We start from the raw sequence: 25,017 nt of genomic DNA on the forward strand, positions 1-25,017 counted from the left end.
TTACCACTGCTGGAGACTGCTTGCTTTGTCCTGCAAGACTGAGCTTAGAACCGGTAGCGACCCTTTGCCTTCCTCTCCCTGCACCTCCTCTTGGCTCCTCTTTTCTCCGAAAAACAGAAGTATGATGGTCAGGGAAGTAGGGGTTTCAGTTCCTTTTTATTCTTGTTGGTTCATCTCTAAATAGTCTTTTAGGTTTTAAAGAAAAGTTGAAAAAGTGTTCATAATTGTTTGAAATTCAACTCACTTCATAGCACTCTAAACAGAAGTAGAATAATCTCCCTATTCCTGCATTTCCCAGCTAAGTTGTAACTAGTCTTTTATATCCATACATTGCTTGATTTACTTTATATTTAGCCTTGAACAATAAAATGATTTGTAAATAAGCTTCCCAACAATAAATGCAACATTTATTTTAGGCACAGGAGGGAGTTAGAAATGCTGATTAATATATCCTAAAGATTTTCATAAGTTTATTCAAAATCTTCTAAATCAGACAGTACTTCCTTTGTTAATAATATAAACCACAGATATACACAATCCCAGTAATTATCCTTTTTTTTTGAAGTTTTAACATAAATGAATTTTTCAGGGATGCAAAATTGAGTGAAAGTGTTACATTTTGCTCGCTCAGAACTTTACTGAGGGCTGTTTACCATTCTGGAAAATCATATTATGAATGGAAATGCCCATCACAGTATTTGAATAGCCCTTAAAATACATGTGAGTCTGTGTGCATTTACACATATTGCATTTATGGTGATTCTGCACAAAGGTGTGGACATCTAGTCATTACGTGTTTCAGTGTAGTTGTGTACACAATTTTTCATGTATCAAAATACTTATTATCTTACTATAAAATCACTTTGTTCCTTGATTATGACACAATGAATGCATTATTTTTAATTGTTTTGAAATTATGGATTTTGGAGGGAAAATCTTATGTGTCGGAAGATTATATTAGCTACAGTTTTCATCTGAGGACAACAAAGGGAGAGTTACAAATTATTAAAAGACACACTGGGTCTAATGTGTCTGAGAACTGCTATTCTGAGTGATCCAGTGCATCTGAAGGAACGCTTATAAGGAGTGAATGCTCATCTGTCTGTCGGCCCACACCTGGCCCCAGGGTCCTCCGTGCAGTGAGGTGCTGGGTCCCCGTGAACCTTCACTTTGGGGAACCTTCAGAATGTATGAGTCCCTACGCAGCTGGCTGATGCGTCCTCCTCCAGTGAATCTTGTGAATCAGAATTTTGTAAGGAAAACTCTTTAACCCCACACAATCTATTATTAAATTGCACTGTTAAGGAAAAACCAAACCAAGAAAACCCTCTGGAAAACCATGGTAAAGTAGTCCTAGGAACTCCATTTGAAAAGGGCAGTATATTTCAATTTACTCATCTGGAATTACTTAAAAATAGTGTGCTTAGATGGTTGATGTAAAGGAAGGAAGGTCTACTGTGATGCAGTTAATGTTTTCATAATCCTTTGAAGATTAGGGAAATTTTCCAAAAGATCTTTATTTTGTTTGTTTTTGGTTTAAAAAAATCCAGATAAATCTCTTCACTTCCTGTCCACCAACTATAGAATCGTTACTCTTTTTAGCATTTAGGATATATAAGGCTCTTGTAGTAAAATGATCCTGGTGACGTAAATCATGGTGGCTGACCAAAACAGCCCCAAATAAGATGCCTTTTGCTTCATGGTTCTCCAGTGTACCATGATGATTTCAGACTTGCTGACTGAATGATTCCCTGAGACTGCAGCCACATCAACTTCCCTTAGAGGCAAGCTTCATCTTCCCTGGCCTGTAGAGGCCTGAGCGTCAGAGCTGCTCTCCAGAGTCCCAGATCATGGGAAGAGAGCTCCCAGGACATTGCTCCATTACTTAGAGCACATCAAGGGTTTGATCTTTTGGGATCTGAACCACAAACTGGACCTATGGTGGTATGAGAGGACATAATGTAAGGAAACCAATTTTTTTAAATCAAAATTTAAGAACATATCAAAGACAAATGAATATTGTCTCCAAAGCAATCTAAAATCCGTGGATCTTAGGTGTTAGCTACAGCCCACAGTAAGAAAAATGCATTATAACATCACCACTTTGCACAACCACAGACCTCTAATGGGAACAGAAGTGTCACAGAACAGTGTGTGTGACACCTTGGATTTTCTCCATTAGTGTTAATTATGAAAATGCTAGTCAAACCTAGTAAACTCATTCTTGTTGTCCACTTATTGGCCACTTGCTACGGTTTAGAAAGACACTGCAGGTAGCTGTAAATGTTGACAGCTGCCCTTGTGCTCTGTTTGCTGTAGAGTTCTTTGGCATCACGTTTGAGGTTTAGTCATGAGTTGCAGAAAAAGTCATAGAAATGTTTTTTAAAAACTAGAAGTTGTTTCATTTAGCTTGAGTTCCATTTTTATTTATCAGATGTGGCTCTAAATTATGTCAGTCATTTCAAATAACAAAAGTCATGTTTTATTGTATTTGGAAGAATGTAAGAACTAGTGTGTTAGAATTCAGAGTTAAAGGAGACATAAGAGGGAGTCCAGGCTAGCCTGCTCATCTTTTTTTAAAAATTTTTTATTAAGGTATGATTTATATACACTCTTATGAAGGTTTCACATGAAAAAACAATGTGGTTACTACATTTACCCATATTATCAAGTCCCCACCCATACCCCAATGCAGTCACTGTCCATCAGTGCAGCAAGTTGCCGGAGATCCACTGTGTCTCTTCTCTGTGATACACTGTTCTCCCATGATCCCCCACACCATGTGTACTGAACATAATACCCCTCAGTCCCCTTCCCCCTCCCTCCCCACCTGCCCTCCCACACCCCTGCCCTTTGGTAACCACTAGTTCATTTTTCAAGTCTTTGAGTCTGCTGCCATTTTGTTCCTTCAGTTTTGCTTCATTGTTATACTCCACAAATGAGGGAAATCATTTGGCATTTGTTTTTCTCCACCTTAGCCTGCTCATCTTGCAGGGACCTGGAGAAGAGCTAGTTGTAATTTTTAAAAAAGAATTATGTGCTTTATGTAGTCATACCTTAATAATAAGAATATACGTTGAAACACTATCACGAAGGGCTGGTGGTGGGTGGGTGGGTGCATCCGCATCCGAGTGTTGGGGCCGACGGCAGCGGGCGCCCGTGAGTGCAGGCGCCTGCGGAGAGGGGCGGTGTCCGCCCTCAGGGTCGTCTTGGCTTTGGTCGCCAAGGCGACTCGGAGACTGGACTTGCCTGTTTCAGCACAGGCCTAATAAGAGTATATATCAAAAATTATGTTTTAAAAGACTTAATTTAGGAAAAAAGATGGCTAACAGAAGGCAGAGGAAGAAGACTGGGAATGTGCGGGGGGGTTGTGCCTGGTCCGGAGTCCGTGCATTTGCGGCCCGCCCTCCGTGGGTGGAGGAGTTCCGTCCTCACACCGGAGTCTCCAGTTGCCCTGGAACGTAAGGGGATGTAAATGAATTTAATATCTGTAGTCAAAGCCTTTTCTCCCTAATACACTAAAGTCACAGAAATGACCACATTGATGTTTTGTTAGATACTGAGGTGGTGCTTTCTGTCCTTCAGTCTTGGGGAGCTCTCTCTGTACCCCCACTTGGCCTTAGCGCATATTTGTAAGCACTGTGATCTTTCTTTGGCTAGCTTCCTAGGCTTTTGTTTTATCTATGTATTTTCATAGACAAACAAGCTCTAGGGAGGCTGGATGATAAATTCCTGTTCCATCTACCTAGCATTCTCTGTGAAGCAGACAAACTGCACATACCCGTAGTAATAAAGCAATGTGCTTGTCTTTAAGCACTGTAGTTTATTAGCCAAAGTAAATTCTAATAAAATTAGGGATTCTGATATTTTCTTTTACACTGATGTAGGAATCAGGAAATTATAGTTTGTGGGCCAAATGTGGCACATGACTTTAAGTAAATAATATTTAATTGAAGCACAGATATGCCTATTCATTTATGTATTATTTATGTCTGCTTTTATATTACAGTGACAGAGCTAAGTGGTTGCTATACAGCTTGTGTGGCCTATAAAGCCTAAAATATGTACTCTCTGGCCCTTTACAGAAAAAGGTTTACTGACCCCTGGACTAAAGGAATATTTAGAGACAAGTATTGTTCTTAATAAAAACCATCTCTTATGAATGAAGGCTATTTTTTCTTAAATTGCATGAAAAAATTCTTGTGTTACAATGGATGATAATTTTTAATAGGTTTGGTGAGGGAAAGTGCCTAAAGTCTGCTGGGTGATTGGTGTCTACTTTTTATTAAAGTAAAAGATCATTACAAAGCATTATACCTTAATTCATTATGCTGAGAAGATAGCTAATGAGGCAAAAATGAAAGATTATAGAGTGGCATGCTTATAATTTAACTACAGTGAAGGTTGGTTACATCACTTCAGCTGGTATCATGTATTTTGATAGTCTTTATAGTAATTGTGAATTTTCATTTTTACACTTATAAATGTCAATCTATTTGAGAATTTATTTGCGACACATCAGTAAGGCTAAGCTAATAGTCATTTTCAAAGAGGCCCTATATTGTGTTTAATAGATACAGTTGAGTGTATAAAAATGAGTAATCATAGTATTTCTCAGTCACAGAATTTAATAAAACATGGGGCTGCAGTGGTCCATATGCAGTTTGAAATATGAGTTATCTAATGTGCAGTTATCTTTTTATTTTTTTAACAGACTTGTGGAGGACAGCAAACTGGTCCCACTCATTTTTGATGTAATTCTGGTAAGAAAGGAAATATACATCTGAAATTCAAGTGAAATTTAAAATTGTTGATGTTTTGATCATGTTGTGTGGTTGGGTTCTAACCCTAGCTCTATTCAGAAAGATTGTATCCATCATCACCTCACTTAGCATTCCCGGGCGTCAGTCTCCTGGTCTGAGCTGTTGTCCGGCCCTGAAATTGTACAGGGGCACTGTTTAATAACCTACCCTCCTTTCACAAATACTTTGCATTTTATGTCTATTGAGTTAAACAGGATGTTATCCAGTATAGAGAGGATATTTTGAGATTGACTTGTGGAGGAAGGGCAGAGGGGGATCGTTGTGCTTCAGTGTGAATTTCCTGATGTTCAGTATGAATGAAGCCTTCTGACTTTGTGGTCAGATTAGTAATTTTTTTGCCTCTGGGCAGAAAGTTGTCTTCAAAATGTAGAGTCGCTTGGCATTCATACATGGTTTTCTCTATTCACAGCATGCAACTTAATTGAGAACCATCTGTTAAAGAAAACCTTTCAACAATGATTTCTATGTGTAGGAAATAAAATGGATGCGGAGTTGACTCTTCTCACATCTGATAAATCCCTATTTATGCTAAATAACAGATTTGGGAATTAGGCTGAAAATTGAATTGGTGCTTATGGCAATGGAATGCCCTTAGTCAAAGAAATGGTCTCTGGTGCCTGGGTGGTTTATCCCCCTTTACTAAAACCTTTTCCACCATAGCTAGCTGACAGCACAAGGAACTAAAGAGGGAACAGCTCCCCGCCCTAGATCGGCCTAACCTATCTTGGCCATCAGTGGAGCAATAGCTGATAACCTGACACATGGAAAATTTGCTTTCTTTTATCATCCCAACATGCTAATCCATAAATTTGTTTGTGTGTTGATATGGCTGTGTGGTGAAAATGGTACTTTTCTCAGGTGCAGATCAACTTTTCCCTTTAAGGAAAGCTGGCTACTTGAATAGGTCAGGGGAATGGGTGGGAGTGGATACTATTCCCAAAGCACGCTCAAGTGACAAGATAACCCGGAGCTGCCATGCTGAGTGGGAAGTGCAAGGTCAGAGGCTGCTTCTAATAGTAAAAGGGGATTTTAGAGGCAGTACTAGGACAAGAAATAGAGAAAAAGGAGATAAAGAAATGGCGGAGATAAGAACGGCCTAATGGGGATTTTTAAGCTTTGCCAAGTGGTCTGTGTGTCTACCCACCTTCAGTGGGATTCACATTACTTCCTGATTTGTTTGTGGAGTTGGATTGTTTTGGAGGGTGATGGGTGCAGCGAACTGCTAGGTTTGGCCACATGGCTGGGCATGAGGTAGAGCCAAAGCTGTCCAAACAAAACTGTCTGTATCTGGCTTGCATTTGAAAAGATACTGGTGTTAGAATGTAGGGAGCAGTCTAGAGCTAGAATGGGCCTTGGTGGGTGGGTATGACTCACCCCCTTGCTGTGGCAGGGGGATGTCTAACTGTGAAGGTCAATACAGCTACTTTTGTGGCTGAGAAAAAGTTCTCCTCTTCTCCCTCAATGTATAAAATCCACACATAGAAAAATTCCTTCATGTAGGTTACCAAAACCCATCCATAGTTGAGTAATCTTTGTATAATGAGCATCTAGCAAGGCTTCATGGTTTACAAAACACGGTAAATGTTTAATTGGTTAGTGCCAGGATAAACCCTTGTTGCTGTGTTGCAGCTGTTGTGGGAGTAGACGGAGCCTGGTCAGGAGGTGCAGACTCCCCAGGTCAGGGTTTCACTGGGTCCCGAGCCCTGTGACCTTCCATGCATGTCTGGTGGTGCTCTTCCTCCGACCAGAACAGCTCCACGCTCAGGATTCTTGTAGGACAGTATTTTAGAAAAAGGCCTGCTGCTAAAAAAGTAAAGAAAAAAAAATTGGAAGTCACCACTTTTTGGGATGGGACTTTGATGTCCTTAAAGAACATTATATTCTCCTTTTGTCTTTCTTAAATTGAATAATCTCAGTTTTTTTCCTCTGTGTACATTTTTAATCAATGAAATATCTTTGTAGTAGTTATCCTGTGAACTACTACCTTGTCCTTTCTAAAATTTTGTCTCCAAGCTAGACATAATATAGTATTTTATTCTCTGACATACATAATTTTTTCAGATTTTAACATTTCTTAAACTGGGAAGTATTTTCTGAATCAGTGGTGGTTTACAGTTGCTTTCAGCTGGGTGACCTGGTTGTCATTGCCTTAGCCAATTTATTTCACTTTTCTTTTTCTTTTTATAAGTGCCCAAGAGCAATATATTATAAAACTCTATGTCTCAATAAGTCTAAAAAGAGCTATTTCAGTAAAAGTAAAATGAAAATTCTAATAAGAAACCATGTTATGGTTTAATTGGCAGTATTTTTCTTTCTTAGTGTTTAATAAAATAATGGTGCATCTTAGAACTAGTGGATTCATAGTTTCAAGGAAACAGTACAATCTTCACTTATGTTTCATTTCCAAGTTCAAGGGCAATGTGATGTCTAGCATATATGTAGCAGCTTCTAGCAGTGCCTTGATCAGAAGGAGACATAAGGAAAAGATTGTATGAACCCTTCATACTTGGCCACTGCTTGTGTTTTCTAGTCACCTATTAAAAAAGTAAAATAGAGACAAGCTCAAAGATGGTGCCGTGAGAGGAGAGACAGAGGCTTCCTCCTAAAACTGGATACAATTAGAAAATTTAGTTGGCACAACTAATCCTGAGAGAGCAACAGGAAAGAGGACGGCATCAGACTGCACACACCTGGAGAAAAGAGCAGACCTCAGTGAACGGGGTAACGTATCACAGCCGAGCCTCTCCCCTACCCCAGCTCACCGACGGGAGGAAGACAAATGGAGCAGGGAGGGAGTGGAAGGCTTGGGACTGCTGAATACCTAGCTCCGGAGATCTGCTCTGGGAGCACAAACATACATTTCATGGTGCTTTCATGAGACTCACATGACTACTGGGTTGGAAAGTTAATACAGGCAGAGTTCCTGGGGAGACTGGGATTCTGGCTGCTTGTAGAAAGCAGGGATCCATATCTGGCTGCTTTGGGACAAAAACTTATACCTGTGTGACTGGCCCACTGGCTCAGGCAGTGGAGACAGGCACAGCAGCCAGGAGGTGGGGAACAGCTCTTTCCTACTCCCAGGCACCAGTACCGCTCCCCTGCGAACCCCGACATTGCTCCAGGGGCTCAGCAACTCCAGAATAGAGCTGCTGGACACTAGAGGGCACCATTTACAAACATGAAAATCCGAAGGAACCTTGTCCAGAGTAAAATTGTTAATACAACTCCCGAGAAAGATTTAAATGATATGGACCTCATGACTCTTCCTTAAAGGGAGTTCAAAATAAAAATAATCAACATCCTAATGGAGGTACGGAAAGACATCCAAGAACTCAGGAATGAATTCAGGTCAGAGATCCAATCATTAAAGAACACGATGGAGGGTATTAAAAGCAGGTTGGATACAGTGGAGGAGACAATAAATGAAATAGAAACTAGAGAAGAAGAATACAAAGAAGCTGAGGCACAGAGAGGAAAAAGGATCTCTAAAAATGAAAGAATATTGAGAGAACTGTGTGACCAATCCAAGTGGAACAATATTCGCATTATAGGGATACCAGAAGAAGAAGAGAGAGAGAAAGGGATAGAAAGTGTCCTTGAGGAGGTAGTTGCTGAAAACTTCCCCAATCTAGGGAAGGACATAGTCTGTCAGGACATGGAGATCCACAGATCCCCCAAGACAAGGGACCCAAGGAAGACAACAAGACACATAGTAATTAAAATGGGAAGGATCAAGGATAAGGACAGACTATTAAAAGCAGCCAGAGGAAGAAATAAGATCACATACAAAGGAAAGTCCATCAGACTAACATCAGACTTCTCAGCAGAAACCTTACAGGCCAGAAGGGAATGGCATGATGTATTTAATGTGATGAAGCAGAAGGGCCTGGAACCAAGATTACTTTATCCAGCAGGATTATCATTTAAATTTGAAGAAGGGATTAAACAATTTCCAGATAAGCAAAAGCTGAGAGAGTTTATCTGCCACAAACCATCTCTGCAGTCTATTTTGGAGGGACTGCTATAGATGGAAGTGCTCCTAGGGTTGGATAGCTGTCACCAGAGGTAGTAAAACCACAGTAGGGAGGGTGGAGCAGGTGATTGTGAGGCAAATGCAAAATTAAATTGACTATCCCAAAGTCTATCAAGGGATAGACAAAAAGTACAGAATTTGATACCTAATATATAAAGAATGAAGGAGGAAGAAAAAGGAGGAGAAATAGAAAAGAACCTTTAGATTGTGTTTGTAACAGCATACTAAATGAGTTAAGTTAGACTCTTAGATAGTAAGGAAAGTAACCTGGAACCATTAGTAACCACGAATCTAAAACCTGCAATGGCAGTAAGTAAATACCTATCAATAATCACCCTAAATGTAAATGGAATGAATGCACCAATCAAAAGACATAGAGTCACTGAATGGATAAAAAAACAATACCTATCTATATGCTGCTTACAAGAGACTCACCTTAAACCCAAAGAAATGCACAGACTAAAAGTCAAGGGATGGAAAAAAATATTTCGTGCAAACAATAGGGAGAAAAAAGCAGGTGTTGCAGTACTAGTATCAGACAAAATAGACTTCAAAACAAAGAAAGTAACAAGAGATAAAGAAGGACATTACATAATGATAAAGGGGTCAGTCCAACAAGAGGATATAACCATTATAAATATATATGCACCCAACACAGGAGCACCTGCATATGTGAAACAAATACAAAAAGAACTAAAGGAGGAAATAGACACCAATGCATTCATTTTAGGAGACTTCAACACACCATTCACTCTAAAGGACAGATCCACCAGACTGAAAATAACTAAGGACACAGAGGCACTGAACAACACACTAGAAAAGATGGACCTAATAGACATCTATAGAACTCTACACCCAAAAGCAACAGGATACACATTCTTCTCAAGTGCACATGGAACATTCTCCAGAATAGACCACATACTAGGCCACAAAAAGAGCCTCAGTAAATTCCGAAAGATTGAAATCCTACCAACCAATTTTTCAGACCACAAAGGTACAAAACTAGAAAAAAATTGTACCAAGAAAGCAAAAGGCTCACAAACACATGGAGGCTTAACAACATGCTTCTAAATAGTCAATGGATCAGTGACCAAATTAAAATGGAGATCTAGCAATATATGGAAATCAATGACAACAACAACACAAAGCCCCAATTTCTGTGGGATGCAGCGAAAGCAGTCTTAAGAGGAAAGTATATAGCAATCCAGGCATATTTAAAGAAGGAAGAACAAATCCAAATGAATAGTCTAATGTCACAATTATCAAAATTGGAAAAAGAAGAACAAATGAGGCCTAAAGTCAGCAGAAGCAGGGATATAATAAAGATCGGAGAAGAAATAAACAAAATTGAGAAGAATAAAACAATAGAAAAAAAATCAATGAAACCAAGAGCTGGTTCTTTGAGAAAATAAACAAAATAGATAAGCCTCTAGCCAGACTTATATCTTAAGAGAAAAAGAAAATCAACACACATCAAAAGAATCAGAAATGAGAAAGGAAACAACACGACGGACCCAACAGAAATACAAAGAATTATTAGAGACTACTATGAAAACCAATATGCTAAGAACCTGGAAAACCTAGAAGAGATGGACAACTTTCTAGAAAAATACAACCTTCCAAAACTGACCAAGGAAGAAACAGAAAATCTAAACAGACCAATTACCAGCAAAGAAATTGAAGCGGTAATCAAAAAACTACCAAAGAAAAAAACCTCTGGGCCAGATGGATTTACCTTGGAATTTTATCAGACATACAGAGAAGATATAATACCCATTATCCTTAAAGTTTTCCAAAAAATAGAAGAGGAGGGAATACTCCCAAACTCATTCTATGAAGCCAACATCACCCTAATACCAAATCAGGCAAAGACCCCACCAAAAAAGAAAACTGCAGACCAATATCCCTGATGAACGTAGATGCAAAAATATTCAATAAAATATTAGCAAACCAATTCAAAAATATATCAAAAGGATCATACACCTTGACTAAGTGGGATTCATCCCAGTGATGCAAGGATGGTACAACATTTGAAAATCCATCAATATCATCCACCACATCAACAAAAAGAAGGACAAAAACCACATGATCATCTCCATAGATGCTGAAAAAGCATTTGGCAAAATTCAACATCCATTCATGATAAAAACTGTCAGCAAAATAGGTATACAGGGCAAGTACCTCAACATAATAAAGGCCATCTATGATAAACCCACAGCCAACATTATATTGAATGGCGAGAAACTGAAAGCTTTTCCTCTGAGATTGGGAACTAGACAGGGATGCCCACTCTCCCCACTGTTATTTAACATAGTACTGGAGGTCCTAGCCACAGCAATTAGATAAAACAAAGAAATACAAGGAATCCAGATTGGTAAAGAAGAAGTTAAACTGTCACTATTTGCAGATGGCAGGATATTGTACATAAAAAACCCTAAAGACTCCACTCCAAAACTACTAGAACTGATATCGGAATACAGTTAAGTTGCAGGATACAAAATTAACACACAGAAATCTGTGGCTTTCCTATACACTAACAATGAGCCAATAGAAAGAGAAATCAGGAAAACAATTCCATTCACAATTGCATCAAAAAGAATAAAATACCTAGGAATAAACCTAAACAAAGAAGTGAAAGACCTATACCCTGAAAACTATAAGACACTCTTAAGAGAATTTAAAGAGGACACTAACAAACGGAAACTCATCCCATGCTCTTGGCTAGGAAGAATGAATATTGTCAAAATGGCAATCCTGCCCAAAGCAATATACAGATTTGATGCAATCCCTATCAAATTACCAACAACATTCTTCAACGACCTGAAACAAATAGTTCAAAAATTCATATGGAAACACCAAAGACCCCGAATAGCCAAACCAATTCTAACAAAGAAGAATAAAGTGGCAGGATCTCACTCCCCAACTTCAAGCTCTACTGCAAAGCCATAGTAAGCAAGACAATTTGGTACTGACACAAGAACAGAGCCCCAGACCAGTGGAACAGATTAGAGACTCCAGACATTAACCCAAACATATATGGTCAATTAATATATGATAAAGAAGCCATGGACATACAGTGGGGAAATGACAGTCTCTTCAACAGATGGTGCTGGCAAAACTGGACAGCTACATGTAAGAGAATGAAACTGGATCACTATCTAATGACATATACAAAAGTAAATTCAAAATGGATCAAAGACCTGAATGTAAGTCATGAAACCATAAAACTCTTGGAAAAAAACATAGGCACAAATCTCTTAGACATAAAAATGAGTGACTTCTTTATGAATATATCTCCCAAGTGGGACTATATGAAGCTGAAAAGCTTCTGTACATCAAAGGACACCGTCAATAGAACAAAAAGGTGCCCTACAGTATGGGAGAATATATTTGTAAATGACAGATACGATAAAGGCTTGACATCCAAAATATATAAAGAGCTCACTCACCTTAACAAACAAAAAACAAATAATCCAATTAGAAAATGGGCAGAGGAGCTGAACAGACTGTTCTCCAAAGAAGAAATTCAGATGGCCAACAGACACATGAAAAGATGCTCCACATTGCTAGTTATCAGAGAAATGCAAATTAAAACCATAATGAGATATCACCTCACACCAGTAAGGATGGCTATCATCTAAAAGACGAACAACAACAAATGTTGGCAAGGATGTGGAGAAAGAGGAACCCTCCTACACCTGCTGGTGGGAATGTAAATTAGTTCAACCATTGTGGAACGCAATATGGAGGTTCCTCAAAATGCTCAAAATAAACTTACCATTTGACCCAGGAATTCCACTTCTAGGAATTTACCCTAAGGATGCAGCATTCCAGGTTGTAAAAGACAGATGCACCCCTATGTTTATCGCAGCACTATTTACAATAGCCAAGAAATGGAAGCAACCTAAGTGTCCATCAGTAGATGAATGGATGAAGAAGATGTGGTGTATTTACACAATGGAATATTATTCAGCTATAAGAAGAAAACAAATCCTCTCATTTGCAACAACATGGATGGAGCTAGAGGGTATTTTGCTCAGTGAAATAAGCCAAGCGGAGAAAGACAAATACCAAATGATTTCAGTCATCTGTGGAGTATAAGAACAAAGGAAAAACTGAAGGAACAAAACAGCAGCAGAATCGCAGAACCCAAGAATGGATAACAGTTACCAAAGGGAAAGAGATTGGGGAGAATGGGAGGGTAGAGAGGGATAAGGTCAGGGAAGAAGAAAGGGGGCATTATGATTAGCATGCATAATGTGGGGGGTGGGGGAAAGGGAAGGCTCTGCAAAACAGAGAAGACAAATAGTGATTCTACAACATCTTACTATGCTGATGGACAGTGACTGTAATGGGGTTTTTGGGGGGGGGGTCTTGGTGTAGGGGAGAGCCTAATAAACACAATGTTCTTCAAAAAAATAATAAATAAATAAATAAATACAAGCTCATATAAAAAAAAAAACTAAAAAACTAAAACAGCATTTGACTGATTCAGCCTTGTGGTCCACTGTGACCTCTTGATGACTTTCTTCTTTACTCGTAGCCCATAACTGTTTTCAACTTCTGTTTGATGTACTTAAAACCTGATTGCAGGCTTTATAGCATTCTCCTTTTGTAGTGTTCCTCAGTGATGTGCTCTTACCAGCAGCTCATCCTCTCCTAGATGTTTTTCGTTAGGGAAGCAAACCTTTCTCCTGTCATGGGCAGGAATTGCAGGCATCTTCTGTGTCTTTCCTGTGGTCTAGAGGAAGGTGAAGATAAAGGTAGCAGAATTCTGAATATGATGTCCTGTTTGTTCAAAATGGCCATGTATAAATCTTAAGTAAAGCAGACATCTCTGGAGTTGTGTGGTAGAACCAAGAGCTCCACATGTGGATCAAACTGATTAAATATATTACCAATTGAACATGTTTTTTTATTTTTGAGAAAATAAAAAATAAAAACAGTCCCCAATTGTAGCTGCCTACTCCAAGTGGCATAGTACTCCCTCCTGTCTGAGTAGTTAATTGTCTGGGCCCTCTGGATTCACAGTGCAGGGAGAGAGCAATGTGGAAGCTGATAATTGTACAGGAGCTGCGTGAGAGCTTTGTGGAGGAAGGCAGAGAGCCCTGGATCCCAGGAGATGGCAGGACGGACTGCTCAGTGCGGGGAGAGGGGTCTCACACAAGTGCCTTGTGAATGGTGTCTGGAGGGAGTTGTCATGAGGAAGAAGGCACCCCAGCTCGGCAGGATGGCTAGTACTTAGACATGCTTGGATGAGAGGCTATGGAGAAGTGTAGGAGTAAAACTGAAGGGTAGTTTGGCATTAGATCTGCAGGGCTTTATACTGTAGTTGGTTTGTGTCTGTTTGGCTTTGCAAATAATTTATGCTCCTCAAAAACAGACAGTGACTTCTACTTGTGCTGCAGGGACTCTGTGCAGTGAGGAGGTAGGCTGCTCAGCCTGAGGTTGGGACTCAGAGAGAATCAGGCTTAGGGTCATACAGGAAACCTGAAACAGATTGAAAATCGGATTCTGGGAGTTCCCCACAAGTTTCCATCAGCAAGGCTTTTTCCATAGCCAAAGACTGTGGGGAAGGGAACATAAAAGACAGAGCCAGTCTCAGAGGTCTGATCTAAGGGCCCAGGAGTTCTAACACTATGCTCAGGGTAGAGAGCAGGCAAAATGCTTGTAGTCCTGAGCTTCAGCCACAAGTATCTCCATTCCTGGCAGGCCAAGTCGTGGGGAAAGCCAAGAAGCTGATTGCTTACAAAAAGGAGCTGGCACAGCAGCTGGGCGGTGCTCCTTGGCAGGGCCTACCTGGCCAAGGGCACTGCATTTTTGTTGGCAATGCAAGGCGGCTGAGGGGAGTGGGGACTGGAGGCTCAGGAGGCATCACTGGATCACAGCCTTCAGGGCTTGTGACACTAAGGTAGTCTGGATCTGCTTAACAAATGGGGGTTGCTTGATTCTGAGTGCAGAGTTGCTGGATGAGCAAAATGGAAGATATTCTTTTTCCCGCTTTGCAATTTTCCGAAGAGTAGAAGTTGCTTTTCAATGTGTCTGTCTTGCCAGAGGGTCTCAGCTCCAGGCAAGTTCCCTCTGGATCAGTGAGCCCTAATGATGACTACAGAGTGTTGTGGGTGAAAGGGTTTATACCAAGCTTTATTCTCATGGTGGAACGTCAAATGCTTGAATTATGTCCACATCTGGCAAGTCTGCACACAGCAAGGCCATCTCCGCCTCTGGCCTCTCCACCTCTGGCCTCTCTGCCTCCTGGCAGAGCACCACACAGAGCTCTTTATAGCAACAGAGTCAATAATAGCTCCCTGCCAACACGTGTGCAAGCCTGTGTCTACGAGTACTGCACAGGGGCAGTGGGGAAGTAGGTTAGGGTCAGGTGAGCATCTTGGCCCTGGGAACCTCCATTTCCCTGCACTCCACCCATCCAGGATTCTTGCGTCACAATCTATGTGCCTTCAGTCTTCTGTGGTGGTCCCTATGTGAGAAAACTGGAACATTATAACCAGTCCATAACAGCAAGAGAAGCTATAACAACAAAAATTATAATAATAGTCATCCTCAAGCCTGAGGAGATTGATTGCCACTGAGTGGTCATTCCAGCTGTATAAACCCAGTTCTCCTCAGATGAGCTCTGTACTCGTACTTTCCATGAGAGACTGGTAGAGGAACTGGTAGGAAGCTCCATGCACACCCAGCAAGGAGCAGTTTTTGCTGTAGGGTGTGTGCCCAATCCACAAAGACATTAGAGGAGAGTAACCTTAAGGGTGATAAGACATATTTTTTTTTTTGAGAGGGCATCTCTCATATTTATTGATCAAATGGTTGTTAACAACAATAAAATTCTGTATAGGGGACTCAATGCACAATCATTAATCCACCCCAAGCCTAATTCTCATCAGTCTCGGATCTTCTGAAGCATAACGAACAAGTTCTTACATGGTGAACAAATTCTTACATAGTGAATAAGTTTTTACATGGTGAAAAGGGCAGTCATCACAGACACTTTCAGTTTTGATCACGCATTATGAACTATAAACAATCAGGTCAAATATGAATATTTGTTTGATTTTTATACTTGATTTATATGTGAATCCCACATTTCTCCCTTATTATTATTATTATTATTATTTTTAAATAAAATGCTGAAGTGGTAGGTAGATGCAAGATAAAGGTAGAAAACATAGTTTAGTGCTATAAGAAAGCAAATGTAGATGATCAGGTGTGTGCCTATAGACTAAGTATTAATCGAAGCTAGACAGGGGCAACAAAACATCCACAGATGCAGATTTCTCTCAAAACGGGGGTGAGGTTCTAAGTCTCACCTCTGTTGATCCCCAATTTCTCATGTGATGGCCCCCCTGCGACTGTGCCTGTCTTAGGTTGTTCCTCCCTTCAGGAATCTTACCTAATAAGACACATATTTTAATGACACCAAAATTGGCAAATCTTGTCCATCAGGTAGGATGGATGCAAGAGAGTGGTCCTGTGATATGACTGTGAAAAGAAAGGGGTCCCTTTCAGGTCTAATATACCATACCTTTACTCCTCTCCCTGTGGGGGTTATTGAGGGAGTCTATGAATAGTGCTACTGGAGATGCATGAACTGGCCATAAAGATAAAACAACTCCCTGGTAAGATGCTCCTATCTTCCAGCCATTTAGGATATACTACCATGATCTTTGGGGACTCTGCTTTTACTCCAGGAATACATAGGAGGCCAGCCTCCAGTCCTTGTCCCCAAGGTGCCAGGATGGCCAGCCATCGCTGGTCTATGTGTTGAAATGTCCAAGGCCATGTCCACTGAATGGAGTCTCCAGGGTTTAGTGCAGTTGGTGCTGGCAGCAAGGTATTATTCTGGTGGCCAAAGCTCAGCTTCAGTGATTGCTCCTTGATTTGTACTTGCAGTTGTATAAGGGAGGGAGCAATGTTGTGTCAGCATGTCTATGGGGCTCAACACCCCCTTCCATGACTTCTCATTCAAATGCCGTAGCATGGTCCATAAGCAGACTGACGATCCCCATGACTACTGGTGTCTGAATTTAGTCCAGGTTTTAACAAACCATTTACCTCTCTATCATGCCTGACCCATTAGGATTATATGGTATGTGAAACATTCATTTTGTCCCTAATTGTTGCACCCATTACTGTAGTGCATGTTCAGTAAAGTGGGTGCTTTGATCACTCTTGATTACCTGTGTTCGACCCTGAGCTGCAAAGTGATGCTCCAGGCCTCTTTTGGTTATCCTCTAGTTTGCACAACATGTAGAAAAATCAACCAATAGTCCAGTAGCTGTGTCCACACAAGTCATGGCATGTTGGTACCCTTCTGTATGGGCAGAGGCCCAATATAGTCTAACTACTACCTGACGAGGGCCATCAGCCTCTTAGCTATTGTCCCATTTTGCTGTGGGACTCAGTGTAAGTCCCTTTCAGAGCATACAGTGTGCTCCTGCTAGGCTCTGCTGACTTCTTCAAAGGTCAAAAGTAGGCCCTGCTGACAAGTTACAGCCTGCATTGTCTTTTGTCCCACGTGCAACAAATGCTGATGTAACCATTGGGCTACATCAGAGGCAGGCTTTCCTTTTGGCCAGTGCCCCTGGGCCAGTTCATCTGCTTCATCATTTCCTGGGGATGCCAGCAGTAAATGGCCTGTCACATGATATCCTGTAAGTGTTTTAGTCTGACGAGAGTCATGTAAAGTCTTGCTACAGCTCTTGCCCCCAAAGGGTATCAGTGACCAACCATCCAGTTGGCATGATACCATGTTGGTAGCTACAGGGTCAAACCCCGATAGATGGCCCAGCTGTCAGTGCAGGCAACTAGTGGGAAGGGCTCCTGGGTGATCATGAGCCATGCTTCCAGCAGCTCTGCCCATTGACTGCTCTTCCCTTCACCGTCTTCCATACTGTCTCAGTCTTAGGATGGAAAGCTATGGCCCTCTATTTTAGGGGCTTCTCACATCTGGAACCCTTTGTGTACCATGCATCTTCAGATATGGGGATTCTTCCCTCCTGATAAGGGCTCTTTGCCTACCTTTCACTGGCATATGCCACTAGTCCCAATAAGTGTTGGACTTCTTCACTCAAGCAGGTAGTAGAGAGAGTGCTACATGCTGTAGGTGTGCACCTCACTTGGCCAGTTTAGGCATCTGTGCCAAACTACTCCATGGCTTCTGGGTCCATTCTCATACCCACCCCATGATGGGATAGGTGGTTTATTACTTTATTGGGGCTGTTCCAATAATGGGCCCCATAGCCAGCAAGGCATTATACAGGACAGCCAGTTGTTTCTCTGTTAAGGTGTACAATACCTCTGCTCCTTTCCACAGTTGTGACCAGAATCCAGTAGTAGGTTGGCGAGTTTGTTCAAACTGCTGCCAGAGACCCCAGCCATAACCATCTTCAGTCACACGAACATCCAGCTCACAGGGCCCTGGTGGTTCTATCACACTCAAGGCCTGCACGGGCTTGACTGCCTGCTTTACAGTGGCAAAGGCAAATGCACATATCCCAGTCCCACTGGGCACCCTTTCATACCAAATGGTATAAGGGCCTCAGAATTTGTCCCAAGTGCAGAAAAAACACTTTTCAGTAGCCTAAAAGACCTGAAACCTTTTTTAATAATTCCACATTTGTTTGTAAGAGAATCAGAAATAAGCATGACATTGTACACAGTATTAGACACCACATTCCCAGTGGGATTTGGGCTTGTTTAACTCTGATAGCCTTACCCCTGTGTCCATCTATAACAGCAGGGGTCCTGGGAAACCGCTCAGGGTTGCCATATATCAGTGAGCATTCAGCTACTGTGTCCACCAGAGCCAGGACATGTTGTACATTCACTGGGGACCAATGAACGGAATTTTAATGTGTGGCCTGTCTCTACCTGATCTCCCAAGATGGGTGCCTTGACCCTCCTCTCAATCAAACTGTATTGCCCGATTGTCTTCTTGTGAGGGTCTGAGCAGGTCCGCTCACTCTCCGGCAGGAAGGGGAACCCCGAAGGATGAACAGCATTGGCGAATCAGTGAGGACACAGACGCTAGCAAAGATGCTAAGCTGGCCTGGCCTTTAATGAAAAGTAGCAGACTGTTTTTATACTCTTTGATTACATAATGTAATGTGAAGATATTGATCATTTAATTGACACATAGCACGATTACATGAGTTTGGAGAATGAGATTAAATCATTTGGCAGGTCTTAGTGGTTAACTTGTTTCTAAGTAAGACTTGTTCCTAGTTATTTCGGTCAGAAAATCTTACAAAGGTTAGGCAGGTGCCAGACTCTTGGTTTCTTTACAGATGACTATCTGAAGTTCACTATTCCATTGTCTTTATGTAGAGCCCTCATTCTTTCACAGTTATACTCCCATTCTTCGTCTTCGGTAGGAAAGAAAGAGGCCCTCTCCTAAAGGATATGATGACCCTTTGGTGGGCAGGGACAAATGTTATGGACTGTGCTTGGACCCATTTACAGTAAAATTTATAATGGAGATTTTTCTGATCTGGAGTCAGGCAATGCCCTGTTCTCATTTGTTTTATAGTTTGCCAGGCTGTTCTTTGGAAGCCTAGCCAAAGAGTACCCACCTATTGCCATTAATCATTGAATATGCCATTTGGAGGCCACGTAGGTGTGGGTGAAGGGACCTTGACCCGGGAAAATCTTCCATATCTCTTTCCCCCATAAATTTGGGTCTAATACTCATAGGGTTTTACTCTCCCATCATTGGGGGTAGTCACAAGGGCAGTAGTGGTTTTTTCCAGCTTCCTTTGGGGCCAATACCTAAAATTTTCAGGGAGAGTTGGATATGGCCTCTTCCCCGAAGGGGCAGCTTGAATTGAAACCGAAATAAACAAATTTATTAGGAGGGACATTTTGAGCAGGAGGGATATTGGGGTTGCTCCTCTGGGAAGGCCGCTGTGCAGTCCCTTCCATCCCACTGCCCGGACTGTGTCATCAGGCTCGTGGTTTGGACCGGCTCCCGACAGTTCTGCAGGCACACAGGCCAGACTTGTGGCTTTGTCTCTGGCTTCCCTTTCTTTGTCCTTGCCTTAGCCAATAGCTGAAGCCACTGCTCCAGCTTTAGTTTTTACCACAGCTCCAGTAAGATTTCATTTGACATACCATACAACTTCTCTTTGTCTGCTCTTGCCTTTATCAAATCAACCCACATCAGGATCCTCATGACCATTACGGGCCCCTTTAAGCCCTTCCTGTCGGTGGTGAACTGCACTCCCTTCCATACTTGCACTGCTTCAGCCTCCCCAAATCTGCCACAGTATAGGTAACTGTATTTATGGGCTGCCCTAAGTGAGGGGCAAGAATGGCCACTAAGGGCCCAAAGGGGAACAGGGGGCCATTTGCAGCACTGTATCCCTCATCCCCGCTGTGAACAGCTACTTGTGTGGGCCATAACTTACTGGGTTATAAATGGCATTTTTTGTGCCCAACCCCTGTAACACCTGTTGGAGCTCAGCATACATCTGCCATCTAGCAGGGGAAGATGGTAAGTCATCTGGATTGGGCCACACAGTGCAAGGTGTAACCATTACCCACTCAAGAAGTGAATGATTCCCTGGGGCCTGGTGTGTATTCTGAAGTCACTGCTGCAAGGCAGGATGAGGTGTCAGGGAAGCCAGCTTTCCCATCTCTGATCCAGACAGAATGATCCCAACTGCCCCTACATCCCAAGGGCACAGGATCCAGGCTGATATTGACTCCAAAGGTTTCTGCTGAAACTGGGAGCCCAAATCCACCAGCTCAGCCTGAGTATAGGGGCAGAGCACAGGGTGCTCCATGAGCTGGGGAGGACGCTGCACCTCTCCTGGAGGAACCTGTGGTTACTGTATCTTTATATTCTAAACTACCACCAGGTAGGATTTCAATAGAGGAGGGGTTGGTGCCTCGGGTGCCACCTCTACCTCCTCATTCTTCCATGGTGTGCCCCTTACCACTTCTGGGAAATCTGTCATCTCCCCACAGAGTGCCTCCATCTCAGTCACCACTACATCCTTCACCTTCCCCACAGTGCTTTGTAGTGATGCCATCTCAGTCTTCAACAAACAGAACCTCACAGTTCATGTTCTTGTGCTGCCTCCTCTTGTGCTTCTTGAAGGAGTATGTCCTAATCCTGTACAGCCTTTCTTAACCCTGTGAGGAATAGCCAGCCCATGGCTCCTGCCACCATATGGGCATCCCATTTATTCAAGGATCTCCCAATCTTGTGGAGGGCCTCCACCACTGCTCCAGCCATCACCCTCACGTCCTCCCAGTTCTGGGGAGGGGCCCACTCCTCTAGGACCTATGTTCACCTTGGGCCATATGCTCAGTGGAGGCTGCCCAAGTATCTCTTTATCCGTAGGTGTGTCCTGCAGTATTTCCCCATCCATAGGGGCAGCCCACTGAAGCACACCTCCCATGAAGGCAGCTTGCTCCACTTTTCAGTCTGCAGTGAATCCTACTGACTACACCGACGTGTAGCTCCAAGCCCGAGGGAGTTCTCAGCAAGTTCACTCTGGATTTGATGAGACTGAATAGCAAACACTGGGGGTAAAAGCATTTATACCAAAAAAAAGCTTTATTCTCATGGTAGCAGGTCAAGTACTAGAATCACATCCACATCTGGCAAGTCTGCATACAGCAAGTCCATCTTCACCTCTGGGAGCCCTGGGGAGAGCACTGGGGAGAGCTCTTTATATAACAAAACTGTCAGTAATAGCTCACCACCAACATGTGTGCAAGCCTGCACCTGCAAGCATTGCATGTGCATAGTGGGCAAGTAGATTAGGGTCAGGTGAGGATCCTGGCAATGAGAACTTCCATTTTCCTTACATGTCTTAAGTATGAATTTGGATGGATCACCCTTTGGATCCTGCTGTAACTCTAATCTCCTTTCCTTTTATTTCAGGGATTTATATTTTGGCTTACTTCAGTAAATCATTTTGATGCCAAGTAATATAAGCAAACTGTATTTTATTGGGAAAAAATCTTTATTCATAGCAGATTTTCCAATATATGCCAAAATATTGCTGTCATGATATTTTATGTGTCTGTTCCTAAACAAACAAAGGGCAATTTCAGTGGCAAATGTTAACAATAAAAATGGGATTAGCAAACATTGGTTTGACAATTATATTGTTTTAATAGTACTCAAGGATAGCAGTTCATGCAAGCCTGAGTAAATCTTTCACGTGAACTGCATCTTTAGAAAAGAGTCTCTTTATGGATCCCTGGAGCTTAAAGGATTTAATCACTGAGACACCAACTTAGTATAGACTGTCAGCCACATTACATTTAAGGAATGTTTTTGATCCTGTGTATTCATCAGGCTTTTAAAATTACTTTGCTCCATTCTAGTTGCAACCCATGTAATGTGAATTGGTTCTTTTAGGTTATGTTAAAATGAGAGGTTTCTTGCAAGTTTGAGAATCTGCATGCTTGTGTCCAATATGTCATAACAACATTTGGCTGTGCACATGGGCATGAATTTCTAAAGGAGAAAACAAGATTTAGTTAAAATCTCAAAATGCTTGACTTAGATGCTTTCAAAGTTATACAAAGCCTTTCCCTTGCACTGATTCCCCCACAGTACTTTTCAGGATGGCAGCCAGTAGCCACATATAGTGTATCAAGCCCTTGAAACATGGCTAGTCTGGGCTGAGATGTGCTCTGAGTGTTTTGGATGTCCAAGAAAAAAAAGAGTGTAAAGTAGCTGATTAATTTTCTTGTAGTTTAAAAGAATATTTTGGATATATTGGGTAGATGAAATATTATTAAAATTCTGTTTCATTTTACTTTTTAGATTGCAGCTTTCATTAAATTTAAAACTTGTGTCTTACATTTTGTTTCTGTTGCGTAGTGCCACAGTAGATAACTTCTTGTCTTCGTAGTTACATTGTGAGTTTCACTTAGGCAAGAAACCCCATTATGTGGAATCTCATTTGCCCCCAGCACATTGCCCTCCCTGCTTTTTGTCTTTCGGTGTGTATTGATTTATTAGTGAACAAGTGAGGGAACTGAGACTGGTTGTTTCATATAGATCCTCCTTTTCTAGACTGTAGTCACAGCTGACATTTCTCCTCTTTGAGGGTGGATTGAAGATGAAATAGGAAAGTCTGGTATTCTTCAGTGTGATATACTTACAAACGGTAGTTTGGTTGTAGATCCCCTGAATTTTGGCAATAGCTGGTGACACCACTTGACTTGACTTCTTCCCTAACTCTGGACTATCTGGGGATGCCTACATTCACCACCTTTGGGTTCTGGCTTGTGTTAAAAATGAAGTGCTTCCCAAATCCTGCCATTTACTACAATATGGGTGGACCTACAGGGTATTATGCTAAGTGAATAAGCCAGGGAGAGAAAGGCAAATACATGCCTTATGATTTCATTTATATGTGGAATATTAAAACAAAGCAAAACAAAATGAACAAAATAGCAGTAGACTCAGAGACACTAAGAAGTGACTAATGGTTATTATGGGGGAGGGGTTGGAGTGGTTGGATGAGGAGGGTGAGGGGGGACAAATGTGCACAGAAATCTCAATCATAATGTAAGTTGGTCATGGGGATAGTAGCACAGCTTGGACAATGTCGTCAATGACTCTGTAACATCTTCCTGTGTTGACAGATAGTAACTGCACTAGTGAAGGTGAGGATTTAATAATATGAGTAACTGTTGAACCACTCTGTTATATATTTGAAACCAGTATAAGATTATGTATCAATGAAACTTTAATAATAAAAAAAAGAAAACATGAGACAGAACCCCCTTCCTCTCAAAATGAAGTGCTTCCTTCCTAAAAATATCAGCCATTACCCAACTCTCACTACTACAAAACCCTGTGTGTTTGAGGCCCTTTGATGGATGGGAACAAAGTAAAATGTCTCATGGTAAATACAGATATACTGGAAAGCCCAGTATAAAACCAGTGATTGCTCATTCTCAATATGTAACCACTGACTGTTACTTTTTAAAAAAATTCTTCAGTAATGTAGGATCCCATAATGCTTATTCATGAACAAAGCAATTGAGAATACCCACCTCTTAAGAAGTGGAAATGTCAGCGAAAAGTTATTAGTTTTGATTAAATAAAGCAGCAGACATTGATTAGCATTTTTTTGATGCTCTTTGCATTTGTTTTCTTGGATGAGCAAGAAAAAGTAGAATTTATATGCTTACCCAGAGCTGCAAAGGAGTTTCAGACTGAGACAGGAAATCAGATGCACTAAAGCAGTTTACAGATTTATGGGAAAAGGAGAGCTTTTTAAATAGCTCTAAAAAGTGAAATTGCATTTTGGATTTATTAGAAATTCCAAATTATAGAAACACTGTGATGAGAAAAAAGGCAAGTTATTACATAGGATTTTTAGCTATATTTTTTCTGGTAACAAAAACAATGCTTGTAAGGAGTTCAAACAGTACAGAGGGTCCAACATGGGATGTGAAGATTTTTCATAATACCAGTTTATACCCAAATGAATATTCCGATTATTTTCCACATATATATTATATCTTTTTTTTTTCAAAAATGGGACCATACTAAATATTCTATTTTGCATCTATCTTTATAATGTCCATGGCAGAAGTGTGTGTGTGCATATGTATTAAATGGCCATATAATATTTCATTGAATTAGTATAATTTATTTAGCCACTCCCCACTGATGGAAATTTCAAGTTTTTCCCCCTGCTTTCTGCTAATATGAGCAACACTGAGCAGAATATCTTTGTCATATCTTTGCACATCTGTATATTCCTATAAGTTCTTGAAAGTTGAGTTGTTACACTAACATATGTGCATCTTTTGTCTTTTAATATTACCCTCAAAAATGATAGTATAGAATTGCCCACACAGCAGTAGTATACATAGTATCTGCTTTGCCACACTCACACATTAAACTGTCAGCTGCTTATGTTTTGACCTGTTTCTTTTTTAAAATCATGGTCAAATTTATCAATTTTTTGTATGGCTTCTGTGATTTCCAAAATGCTTAGGAAAGGATTTCTTCTCAGCACAGTTATGTAATATTAATCCATCTTCTATATATTTATAGTTTTATGATTGTCTTTAATCTTTGATTTAAAATAACTTTGTTGTACGGAATGAGTACAAATATAGCTTTTCTCCTCCCCACCGCTCCCTCTCACCATCTCTGAT

General features: G+C 41.1%; 1 protein-coding gene across 18 annotated transcripts in view; it reads left to right on the forward strand.

Moving 5' to 3' along the window:
• Nucleotides 1-25,017, forward strand: part of ULK4 (unc-51 like kinase 4) — a 735,705-nt gene that overhangs the window by 353,503 nt on the left and 357,185 nt on the right. For 16 of the 18 annotated variants that reach the window (XR_012129584.1, XR_012129583.1, XM_073232503.1 and 13 more), the window contains one exon: nucleotides 4,715-4,763. The exons of the other annotated variants lie outside the window; for them this stretch is intronic. Coding sequence is in view for 14 of the 16 variants with exons in the window: in XM_073232503.1 (XP_073088604.1) it covers nucleotides 4,715-4,763 (49 nt within the window). In the remaining 2 variants the exon portion in view is untranslated. The remainder of the gene's footprint in view (nucleotides 1-4,714; nucleotides 4,764-25,017) is intronic. 18 annotated transcript variants of the gene reach the window in all.

Source organism: Manis javanica, chromosome 3 (genome assembly GCF_040802235.1).
Source record: "Manis javanica isolate MJ-LG chromosome 3, MJ_LKY, whole genome shotgun sequence".
NCBI classification, from domain to species: domain Eukaryota; kingdom Metazoa; phylum Chordata; class Mammalia; order Pholidota; family Manidae; genus Manis; species Manis javanica.